General features: G+C 42.0%; 1 protein-coding gene across 1 annotated transcript; it reads right to left on the bottom strand.

Moving 5' to 3' along the window:
• Positions 1-291: 291 nt before the first annotated feature.
• Positions 292-12752, bottom strand: LOC139274851 (zygote arrest protein 1.S-like). The gene is made up of 4 exons (XM_070891554.1): positions 12069-12752; positions 7395-7487; positions 1045-1119; positions 292-457 (listed from the first exon to the last, which is right to left on the bottom strand). Exons 1-4 carry the CDS (start codon positions 12750-12752, stop codon positions 314-316), a joined length of 996 nt encoding a protein of 331 aa, XP_070747655.1. The 3' UTR covers positions 292-313.
• Between the last annotated feature and the right edge of the window lie 221 nt (positions 12753-12973).

Here is a 12973-nt window from a genome sequence, read left to right on the forward strand (position 1 = left end):
TCAAACCAAAATAGAGGATGAAATCACAGAACCCACTATGAAAAAAGGAAATACTTGTGATTGGGCCAAGGCTAAGAAACTAGATGAGTTACTTTAAAGGCAGCAGTTTCTCCTCAACTCATTCAATGCTCAGATACCACAAAGTTTGAATAAGTGCTTTAATAATTTAATTCATATTGCACATTTACACTGTATACAATTAGGCTATGTAGTAATACAAAAAAATCCATTATCCATGCCAGGTCAGTAGCCTTAGTACCATACAAGATCAATATTTTGGATGAAACTGCACAAACCAAGAATGTTAAATATTTCAGACAATATACTTGAAGCTATATGTATTGTCACAGGATAACCTCTTTCCCCGGCAACGGCCACATAATTCCTGGCGGTGTGGTCTCTTTGGGTCAATGTGTCGCTTCTTCTGAGTACAAATGCAGCGGGTTTTGAAGCAAGTCTGAAAATAGATAGTACTATTAACATCTAAGCAAGAACATTTCCCATCTGGCTGAAGAAATTATTTCCTGTGATCCGACTGATGTCAGGACCTCCACAAATCCATTGATAGTTTACATTATGTGCACAAGTACCCCGCAGGTGCAGCTGGGCTCAAAAAGGTTGGTAACCATTCCATCAAAAGGAAGAGAGATAGTTTCAGGCAGTCTATTCAAACTGCATGCATTACACTTAAACCAACTATTGTTCCTAAACAATGTATTAAATAATCTAGCCACTGAATTAGTGGTTAACACCATAATAGTGTGCTGCACATTAATGCATTAAAACATGGCTTGTTCCCAGCCATGCTTATTTCAATTGTGATCAATACAATTCCAAGTTTCAAGTAGTGGAAGGGTACATGACATCAGTTTGCTTAGTGTCTTGTTGATGCATGCCAGTGGCATTGGAGGATGAAGGCACTTTGCAGAACCCTTGTCCTAATTTCAGACAAGCCATTTGCTACCACCTCCAACTTTTTGGAACGTTTATAGCTTAGTTATAACCAGTTTGAAAGTCTAGAACACAGTTATACAGTTAGCTTACCTGGCACAGAATAGCTTCCACCCTGTAAGGATTGTACCCCTTATCACACTTGCGACAAAATTGCTTGAAGTAAACCTGAAAAGTTAGAAAGTGCTTTATCAACTAAGCCAGCTTCTTTTCCCTGCCCCTACTGAATGCTAGGATTAGGTCAAAGCCATTTTACAGCAGTTGCTGATCAGTCAAAAGTGATGACCTACCACAATCACAAAATGGACCAGAGTCAAGGTTTCTACATCTGTCACCAAGTCACAGCAACTTTAGTAATGGTTTTGGCAATATTTTATTTACTAGAAGCATGTCTTGTTTCCATTCTTTCCCCATTGTAAGGATTTAATTATTCCTTTTATGCAGACGTTGCAGCATCAAATTAAGCCCCAACAAAAATTGTACAACAGTGTCCAGTAGCTCTTTGCCCATCAGATCCATTTTGGGCAGAACAAAATGGAGCCCTACTCAAGAAAAAAAAAAAAAGTCCAGGATTGTGGAAAAACTTGCAAGTCAGATCCATCATGTAATGTGCATTGACAGTTTTGATGGACATATACATATGTCCAGCAGTTGTGATGATAGTACAGGCATTATACTTCCAGAACTCTACAAAAGGGGCAGCTATAGGAAAAGCAGAGTCTACTCCATTAAGTCACTACCTGTATATTTAAAATTACCAAAACATTCAGTGCCATTTTAAATGCAATTACTTACTGGATCTGACTTTTTGGGACAAGAAAAAGTTCATCAGAAGTAGATGCATTTAATTAGCATCTTAATTGTAGGAAGTATTTCAAGTTATGGTAGATCTTTTCAAATGTACTGTGAATAAATGATCCACCTCACCACCCCAACCAAAATTAGTTGGAAGTATTCCATTAGAATTAGTGTTGAGAAATGTAAATGCTCAAGAAACAAATCTCCAAGACTTGATTACTTGAATATTAACAGGGAGGAAATTGCAGATGCTTAGTCAACTTTTCAAAGTGCTCTTGATTCAGGAATCATGCCTGTCAATTTGAAAAATAAATAGTGACATTTGCAATTTAAGGGTGGTATTAGAAACTACAGACTTGTCAGTTTATCAATATGGGGGAAGTTACTGGAATCTCAAACAATGACTATAGGCTTGGACAATCAGCTGATCAAGAGTCATCATGGAATGGTGAAGGGAGGTCATGTCTGACTAACATGGTTGATTTTTTTTTTAATAAAAATGATGTCACTACCATGGTGGATAAGTGTGTGTATATGGACTTCCAGTTGGTTAGGCACAAGGGTCATAAACTAGTTGAGAAGGAGACAGCAAGGATAATGGATGTTGTTATGCATGTGAACTTGTATAGATCTTGTACAGCCACCCAAGGAATCCCACAATCCCTTGGGAGCACAGGTATTTAACAAGGCTTCAGACTGGAGAGGCACTCTGACCTGCAATAAAAGACTAAAGTCACACTTCACTGAGCTCACAGTATCCAGTCAGACTCTTCATATATAACAGATGTGACAAGTGATAGTTCCCAGGCAAATGTACCAGAGCATCAACTTTTCACAATATATTATGGATTTGAATGAAGGGAGAGAGAATCATATATCCAAGTTAGGAGGTACAGCAAACTGTGGATGGGTGCAAAACAGATACACCGTTTTGAATACTGTTGAGGGGGATGACTCATCAGGGGAGGGCAGCAGCAGCCGCCAAGTTCATAGCACCGTGGCTGGCTCTGCTGCACAGGAGGGCAGGAAAAAGAGCGCGCGATAGTGATAGGGGATTCGATTGTAAGGGGAATAGATAGGCGTTTCTGTAGCCGCAACCAAGACTCCAGGATGGTATGTTGCCTCCCTGGTGCAAGGGTAAAGGATGTCTCGGAGCAGGTGCAAGACATTCTGAAAAGGGAGGGTGAACAGCCAGTTGTCGTGGTGCACATTGGTACCAACGATATAGGACCTCATCCCTTTTTTACCTATGAGACAAATTTAAGGAGCTAAATTAAAATGTAGGACCTCAAAAGTAGTAATCTCAGGATTGCTACCAGTGCCACATGCTAGTCAGAGTAGGAATCACAGGAGAGCTCAGATAAATACGTGGCTTGAGCAGTGGTGCAGCAGGGAGGGATTCAAATTCCTGGGGCATTGGAACCAGTTCTGGGGGAGGTGGGACTAGTACAAACCGGACAGTCTGCACCTAGGCAGGACCAGAACCAATGTCCTAGGGGGTGTGTTTGCTAGTGCTGTTGGGGGAAGAGTTAAACTAATATGGCAGGGGGATGGGAACCAATGCAGGAGACAGAGGGAAACAAAAAGGAGACAAAAGCAAAAGACAGAAAGGAGATGAGTAAAAGTGGAGGGCAGAGAAACCCAAGGCAAAAAACAGAGGGCCACTGAATATAAAGGGGCTGCAGGAGGGTGTCAAAACTAAAAAGCATGGATTAAAAACTAGTATTAAAACACTACCTAAACACACGCAGCATTTGAAATAAAGTAAATGAGTTGACGGTACAAATCATTACAAATGGGTATGATTTGGTGGCCATTACAGAAACATGGTTGCAGGGTGGCCAAGACTGGGAATTAAACATACAGGGGTATCTGACAATTCAGAAAAATAGGCAAGAAGGGAAAGGAGGTGGGGTAGCTCTGTTAATAAATGATGATATCAGGGCAGTTGAGAAACAATTTTGGCTCTAATGAACAAAATGTTGAATCATTCTGGGTGGAGATTAGATAGCAAGGGGAAAAAAGTCACTGGTGAGCATAGTTTATAGGCCCCCAAATAACAACTTCATGGTGGGGCAGGCAATAATCAAGGGAATAATGGAGGCATGTGAAAAAGGAACGGCAGTAATCACAGGGGATTTTAACCTACATATCGATTGGTCAAATCAAATCGCACGGGATAGCCTCGAGGAGAAATTCATAGAATGCATACGGGATTGTCTTAGACCAGTATGTTATAGAACCTACAAGGGAGCAAGCTATCTTAGATCTGGTCCTGTGTAATGAGACAGGAATAATAAATGATCTCTAGTAAAAGATCCTCTTGGAATGAGTGATCACAGTATGGTTGAATTTGTAATACAGATTGAGGGTGAGGAAGTAGTGTCTCAAACGAGCATACTATGCTTAAACAAAGGGGACTACAGTGGGATGAGGGCAGAGTTGGCTAAAGTAGACTGGAAACAGATTAAACAGTGGCACAATTGAGGAACAGTGGAGGATTTTTAAGGAGCTCTTTCATAGTGCTCAACAAAAGTATATTCCAGTGAAAAAGGGCGGTAAGAGACAGGATAACCAGCCATGGATAACGAAGGAAATAAAGGAGTGTATCAAATTAAAAACCAATGCGTATAAGGTGGCCAAGGTTAGTGGGAAACTAGCAGATTGGGAAAATTTTAAACGACAGCAAAGAATGCAATAAGAAAGCAATAAAGAAAGGAAAGATAGATTACAAAAGTAAACTTGCGCAAAACAAAAACAGATTGTAAAAGCTTACAGATATATAAAACAGAAAAGTGTGACTAAAGTAAATGTTGGTCCCTTAGAAGATAAGGAGGATTTAATAATGGGAAATGTGGAAATGGCCGAGACCTTAAACAATTATTTTGCTTCGGTCTTCAGTGGAAGACACAAAAACCATGCCAAAAATTGCTGGTTACAGGAATGTGGGAAGGGAGGACCTTGAGACAATCACTATCACTAGGGGGGTGTAGTGCTAGACAGGCTAATGGGACTCAAGGTAGACAAGTCCCCTGGTCTTGATGAAATGCATCCCAGGGTATTAAAAAAAAAAGAGATGGCGGAAGTTATAGCAGATGCATTCGTTATAATCTACCAAAATTCTCTGGACTCTGGGGAGGTACCAGCAGATTGGAAAGCAGCTAATGTAACGCCTCTGTTTAAAAAAGGGGGCAGATAACTATAGGCCGGTTAGTTTAACATCTGTAGTGGGGAAAATGCTTGAAACTATCATTAAGGAAGAAATCGAGAGACATCTCGATAGGAATAGTGCAATCAAGCAGACGCAACATGGATTCATGAAGGGGAAATCATGTTTAACTAATTTACTGGAATTCTTTGAGGATATAACGAGCATGGTGGATAGAGGTGTACCGATGGATGTGTATTTGGATTTCCAAAAAGCATTCGATAAGGTGCCACAAAAGGTTACTGCAGAAGATAAAGGTACGTGGAGTCAGAGGAAATGTATTAGCCAGCTAATTCTCAATCCATGCTAACAGAAAGCAGAGTCGGGGTAAATGGGTCCTTTTCGGGTTGGAAATCAGTGGTTAGTGGTGTGCCACAGGGATCGGTGCTGGGACCACAACTGTTTACAATATACATAGATGACTTGGAAGAGGGGACAGAGTGTAGTGTAACAAAATTTGCAGATGACAAAGATTAGTGGGAAAGTGGGTTGTGTAGAGGACAGAGGGGCTGCAAAGAGATTTAGATAGGTTAAGCGAATGGGCTAAGGTTTGGCAGATGGAATACAATGTCGGAAAGTGTGAGGTCATCCACCTTGGGAAGAAAAAAAGTAAAAAAGGGATTATTATTTGAATGGGGAGAAATTACAACATGCTGCAGTGCAGAGGGACCTGGGGGTCCTTGTGCATGAATCCCAAAAAGTTAGTTTGCAGGTAATCAGGAAGGCAAATGGAATGTTGGCCTTCATTGCGAGAGGGATGGAGTACAAAAGCAGGGAGGTCCTGCTGCAACTGTACAGGGTATTGGTGAGGTCGCACCTGGAGTACTGCATGCAATTTTGGTCACCTTACTTAAGGATATACTAGCTTTGGAGGGGGTACAGAAACGATTCACTAGGCTGATTCCAGAGATGAGGGGGTTACCTTATGATGATAGATTGAGTAGACTGGGTCTTTACTCGGAGTTCAGAAGGATGAGGGGTGATCTTATAGAAACATTTAAAATAATGAAAGGGATAGACAAGATAGAGGCAGAGAGGTTGTTTCCACTGGTCGGGGAGACAAGAACTAGGGGGCACAGCCTCAAAATACAGGGGAACCAATTTAAAACCGAGTTGTGAAGGAATTTCTTCTCCCAGAGGGTTGTGAATCTGTGGAATTCTCTGCCCAAGGAAGCAGCTGAGGCTAGCTCATTGAATGTAGTCAAATCACAGATAGATAGATTTTTAACCAATAAGGGAATTAAGGGTTATGGGGAGCAGGCAGGTAAGTGGAGCTGAGTCCACGGCCAGATCAGCCATGATCTTGTTGAATGGCGGAGCAGGCGCGAGGGGCTAGATGGCCTACTCCTGTTCCTAATTCTTATGTTCTTATTTAAGAAGCTACAAAGGGACAGAGACTAAATGGAGTGGGCAAAATTATAGCAGATAGCATTCAATGTGGGAAAGTGTAACATCATCCACTTTGGATCAGAGAAAGGCAAACAATGGAATATTTGATATATTAGGAGCTGTGGAGGAGCAAAGGGAATTAGGTGTCCATGTACACAAATCAGTTAATACAGATACAAAAAAGTAAATCAAAAAAGGCTAATGGAATTTTGACCTCAAAAAAAAGGAATTAGAATTCAAGCAAGGAAGTGATACTTCAGTTGTAGAGCCTTAATCAGGCCCAATCTGGAGGACAGCATTCAGTGTTGGGCACAAACTCTGGAAATATATTGGCTTTGGAAGGGATATAGTACATATTTAGCAGAATTATACAAAGACTGAGGGTTACATAATCTTGGCTTGTATTCCCTTGAATTTAGAAAGTGGAAGAGTGATCCAATTGAGCTTTTAAAAATGATCAAAGGATTCAGTAGGTTAGATAGTGAAAGTATTTCTTCTCATGGAAGAATCCAGAACAAGAGGCCATAATCTTAAAAATTGGCACTAAGCCATTTAGGAGTGAAGTCAGGCAGCACCTTTCCCCCTGCACACAAAGGGTAATTGAAATCTGGAATTTGCTCCCCCAAAAGGCTGTCGATGCCAAGTCAATTGAAATATTCAAGACTGTCACCAACAGATTTTTGTTAGGCAAGGGTATTAAAGGGATTATGAGCCAAGGAGTTGAAGTACAGAATCAGCATAATCTAATTGCACAACAGTACAGATTCAAGGGGCTGAATGGCTTACACTTGTTCCCATGTTAAACAGCTGCATTTGCATCTCAAGATCTACTAATTTAAAATGAAGAAATGGAGCCATAGATGTTTACAATGCCATTTTGCCCACCATCTCTGCGAGAGCAATCCAAAACAAGTCCCAGTGCTCCAAATCTTTGATTTCAAATATTTAGCCAACAGCTTTCATTTACCCCACCCCTTTTTGAAGTGCAGGTGTGCTTTAAAAACATTCAAGTCTCCAACCACACTCAAAACTATTAGTGGATGCTTACCTTGTTTGTTCCTGAAATACACCAGACATAAGCACTTTCCCATCTGATATTGCAGTCTTTGCAGTGATAATATCCATATTTCTGTTCCAGAAACTGAAAGATGGATTAATTAGTCTTACAAAACTCAAACAGTGGATTGATCAATTAAACATGCAGCTGACCTATGCAAACCAAGGGCACAAATTCAATGGCCATTTGTCTAGAGGTTGGAATTCTTAATTTGGCATTAGGGCACAATTGGGTTTAGCACTTCTGGATAGAGCAGGCAAAATGCCAACATCATCAATTCAACACCTGGATGAGGCAAGTGTAGAACCCCATCTCAGCCTCAAACAAGTATGCAGGAACTAAAGGGGAGGAGAATGCATAAAGAAATATTAATGTGTAAAGAAAGTTCAACACCAAAACCATATTTTCAGCTTTGTGTTCTTTCGCATTGATTACAGGAAGGTTTTAGCAACCTAGTCAAGTTTCATTTTGGTTTTAACATTTTCATTCACCTCACTGAAAAGTAACTTCTACCTAGGTTTGAGTAGGTTCACTCCAGGTGTGGACAGCTCCTGTACAAAACCAACCCACATACATCGGTTTGCTTCATGATCCCCATTAGTTGTATTCCATTATTTACCCATACTTTTGTTTGGGTAGAATCATAGAATGGTTACATCACAGAACAAGGCTATTTGGCCAGTCAAGCCTATGCCAGCCCTCTGCAAGAGCACTTGAACTAGTCCAACCAAATTCCCTTTTGAAAGCCACCATTGAATCTGCCTCCACCACCCTTTCAGGCAGTGCATCCAGATCTTAACCACTCACTGTTTAAAAAAAGTAATTCTTCATGTTGCCTTTGGTCCTTCTGCCAATCACCTTAAATCTGTGTCCTCTGGTTCTCAATCCTTCTGCCAATGGTAACAGTTTCTCTATCTAATCGATTAATAGGGGATTCTATAGTTAGGGGAACAGACAGGCGTTTCTGCAGCCATAGACATGACTCCCGAATGATTGTGCCTCCCTGGTGCCAGGGTCAAGGATGTCACAGAGCAGACACAGGGCATCTGGGGGAGGGGTGGGGCTCGAGGTCATGGTCCATATCGGAACCAACGACATAGGTAAAATGAGGGATGAGGTCCTACAGGAAGAATTTAGGGAGCTAGGAAGAAAATTTAAAGGGTAGGACCTCAAAAAGGTAGCAATCTCTGGGTTACTACCAGTGCCACGTACTAATGAGTACAAGAATAGAAGGATAGAGGGGATGAACACATGGCTGGAAAATTAGTGTAGGTGGGAGGGCTTTAAATTCTTGAGGCACTGGGACCATTTCTGGGGGAGATGAGACCTGTACAAATCAGATGAGTTGCACTGCAACAGCACTGGGACCAATATCCAGAGTTTTGCTAGTGCTGTTGGGGAGAGTTTAAACTAGCTTGGGAGGGGGATGGGAACCAGAGAACGACTTCAAAAAGGGAAGTAAAGCAGAAGTTGAATAGCAAGAATGTAGAAAGCAAATCTAAGACAGGGCTTAGTATATAGTAAGCCAGGAGGTTTTCCAGTGCTGAATGTTATATACTTTAATGCAGAGTATAACAAATAAGGCACATGAGTTAAGAGCAGAGAGACACTTGGGAGTATGACAGTATAGCCATTACAGAAACATGGAAGAAAGAGGGGCAGGTTTGGCAGAATAATATTCCTGGCTACAGGATTGAGACAAGATAGAGAAGGGGGTTTAAAAAAAGGGAGTTGTGGTACTAATTAAAGAAACTATTACAGCAGTGAGGAGGGATGATATGTTAGAGGGATTATTAACTGAGGCCATATGGGTCAAATTGAAAATGTTAAAAAAGGGGCAATCATACTGCTGGTAGTGTATTATAGACCCCCCAAAAGTGGGAAGGAGATAGGAGCAAATATGTAGGCAAATTGCTGTAGAGTCTAAAATCCATAGGGTAGTAATAGTAGGGGATTTTAACTGGCCAAATATTGATTGGGACAAATTTAGTGTGAAGGGTATAGAGGGTGCGGAATTCTTGAAATGCATTCAAGAGAACTTTGAGTCAGTATGTAGCAAGCGCAACACGAGAGGGGGCTGTCTCGGATTTAGTTTTGGGGAATGAAGGTTGAAGGGGTATTAGTGGGAGAACATTTGGGTGCCAGTGACCATAATTCAGTCAGATTCAAGTTGGTTATGGATAAGGACAAGAATAGGCCTGGAATAAAAGTTCAGAGAAATGGTGGAAAAACTAATTTTGCTAAGTTAAGGCGTGATTTGGCCATGGTGGACTGGAAACAGTTACTTGTGGGTAAATCAGTATCAGAACAGTGGGAGGCATTCAAAAGGAAGAGATCCAAAAGGTTCAGGCCAAACATGTGTCTTTAAAGAAAAAAAAGCTGGGAAAAATAATTAGAGCCCCCTGGATGTCTAGTGACTTACAGGGGAGAATTAAGAAAAAAAAGGGACACTTATGCCACTCAACAGCTAAATACTTTAGAATCGAGGGGAATATAGAAAGAAGAGGTAAAATTAAAAAAGGATATTAGGAATGCTAAGAGAGCACAATAAATTCTTGGCCAGTAAAATTAAAGGAAAACCCCAAGATGTTCTATAAATATATTAAGAATAAGAGGGTAACTAAGAGCAGGGCCTATTAGAGACCATGAGGGTAATCTTTGTGAGGAGGCAGAAGATGTTGGTAGGGTTCTTAATGAATACTTCACATCTGTTTTCACAAAGGAAAGAGGTAATGCAGATACCGCTATAGAAGAAGTGTGAGATATTCTGGATGAAATAAATAGAGGGGGAAGTATTAAAGGGTTTAGCAGCTTTGAAAGTAGATCAGTCCCCAGGCCCAGATGAAATGCATCCCCAGGTTGTTGAGCAAAGTAAGAGGGAAAATAGCAGAGGCCTTGACCATCATTTTCCAGTCCTCTGAATATGGGCATGATGCCAGAGGATTGGAGGACTGCTAATGTAGTACCCTCATTTAAGGAGGGGAACAAGGGATAAGCTGAGTAATTACAGGCCTGTCAGCCTAATGTCAGTGGTGGGAAAATTATTGGAAAAAATCCTGAAAGACAGGATAAATCTGTATTTGAATAGACAAGGATTAATTAGCAACAGTCAGCACAGATTTGTTAAGGGACTAACCCGATTGAATTGAGAGGAGGTAACCAAGAGGGTCGATGAGGGTAGTGCGTACGATGTAGTATATATGAACTTTAGAAAGGCTTTTGATAAGGTCCCGCATGGTAGACTGGTCATGAAGGTTAAAGCCCATGGGATCCAGGGCAAAGTGGCAAGTTGAATCCAAAATTGGCTTGGAGGTAAGAAGCAAAGGGTAATGATTGATGGATGTTTGAGACTGGAAGGATGTTTCCAGTGGGGTTCTGCAGGGCTCAGTACTGGGTCCCTTGCTTTTTGTGGTATACATCAACAATTTAGATTTAATATAGGAAATATGATTAAGATGTTTGCAGGCAACACTAAAATTGGCTGTGTGGTTGATAAAGAGGAAAGTCATGGGCTGCAGGAGGATATCAATCTACTGGTCAGGTGGGCAGCAGTGGCAAATGGAATTTAATTTCAGAAAAGTGTGAGGTGATGCACTGAGGGCTAATAAGGAAAGGGTATACACATTAAGCAGGCAGCCATTTAATAGTGTAGATGAACAAAGGAACCTTGGCGTGCTTGTCCACAGATCCCTGAAAGTAGCAGGCCAGGTTGATAAGGTGGTTAAGGCAGCATACAGAATGCTTGCCTTTATTGGCCAAGGCATAGAATATAAGAGCAAGGAGGTTATGCTCAAATTGTATAATACTTTGGTTAGGCCACAGCTGGAGTACTGTATGCAGTTCTGGTCACCATATTAGAGGAAGGATGTGATTGCACTAGAGGGTGCAGAGGAGATTTACAAGGATGCTGCCTGGAATGGAGAATCTTAGTTATGAGGACAGATTGGATAGGCTGGGTTTGTTCTCATTGGAACAGAGGAGGTGGAGAGAAGACCTCATCGAGATGCACAAAATATTGAGGGGCCTGGACATAGACCCTTACTATCCACTATTTCCATTGGTGGAGGGGGCATAGTTTTAAAGGTGGTCGGTGGAAGGTTTAAAAGGAGATATTGGGGGGGGCTTTTTTTTTTTACACAGAGGGTTGTGGGGATCAGGAACTCACTGCCTGGAAGAGTGGTGGATGGGCACTTGAAGTGCAGTAACCTGCAGGATTACAGACCTAGAGCTGGTAATTGGGATTAGACTGGATGACCTTTTGCTGGTTGGCAGATATAATGGTAAGTACTGCAGGGAATAGAATACGGCCAAGGTGTTCTCCTGGACTAGTTTCAATCACTTGGATGGGTCAGAGAGGAATTGTCCCAGATTTTTTTGTCCCGAAATTGGCCTGGGTTTTGCCTCTCCCAGGCGATCACATGGCTCCAGTTGGGGAGGAGTGTAGATGTTTTTAGCACAAGGTGTTGCAGTTGTGTGGGGCAGACTGGTTGCTCTTTGCCTTGGGTTTGTATGTAACCTTTAGGGCTGCTGACAAAGGGCCATGCAGCTCTTTGTCAGCCAGCGCAGACAAAAGGGCTTCCTTCTGTGCTATAAACTTATGTTTCTGTCTAGAAACCTCATGATTTTGAGCACCTCTATCAAAAAAGGACAAAAATGTATTTTTACCTGAAATCGGAACTTTTGGTTGGCTTCGCCTGCCTTAGTTTCTGGATTATCCTTCTGCTCGGTCTTTCCTTGGTCTTCTTCCTTCACTTCTGCGGTATCCGGATCCTCTAGCTCAGAAAGAGGAGCTTCCACTTTCTGTTCTTGCGCTGGAGCGGAATCTTCCTCACAGTTGTCTGGGGGAATCTGCTCCTCGGGCTTGTCTTGTTCTGGGCTCTTCACCATGCGCCGGTCAAAGGCAGACGAGTAGATGGAGATAGCGATGGGGCGAGAGAACCGCACGACAGTTGCCGGACGCGATGTCGCTCCCACAGCCTCGGGGTCACTGCTGCCTTCCACGGCACTGTTGGGCGATGGCGATCGGGCTCTTGGGGCTGCTCCTTCAGCCCCAACCCGTCGCCTCTGACGGGGCAGGGTCCTGGGGCCCAGCGAGCATTGTACAGAAGCATCTACTTTCGGGTTAACCTGGATCCCGATCTCTTTAGTATTTGCTTTCCTCAGGCGTGGAGTCAGGTTGGGGTTCACTTGGGAGAGAATAGCTTTCAGCTGCGCCCGCTTGTAGCTGTCCAAGTACTCGACAGTTTCAACATTACCTTGAGGGTAACTTTTCTGCCTCCAGTTCTGCTGCCTCGGTTTGGGATTGTTGTAACTGTATGTGTTCAGGGGTGAATAAACAAACCCCTCCATCCTGAGAATCAGTATACACAGGTCGACCAAAAGAAGCCAAGATATCCTTTTATACAGGAGCCATTTAGTCCCCTGTCAATAGGTGTCAATTACTGCAAACAGGTTCAAAGTTGATTTTTTAATTGATGAACTAATTATGTAATTGTTTATATTTGATAGAAAAAGAAAGACTTGCATTTATATAGCGCCTTTCACAGCCACCAGACGTCTCAAAGCACTTT

The sequence above is a fragment of the Pristiophorus japonicus genome, chromosome 10 (assembly GCF_044704955.1).
Source record: "Pristiophorus japonicus isolate sPriJap1 chromosome 10, sPriJap1.hap1, whole genome shotgun sequence".
Lineage (NCBI taxonomy): Eukaryota > Metazoa > Chordata > Chondrichthyes > Pristiophoridae > Pristiophorus > Pristiophorus japonicus.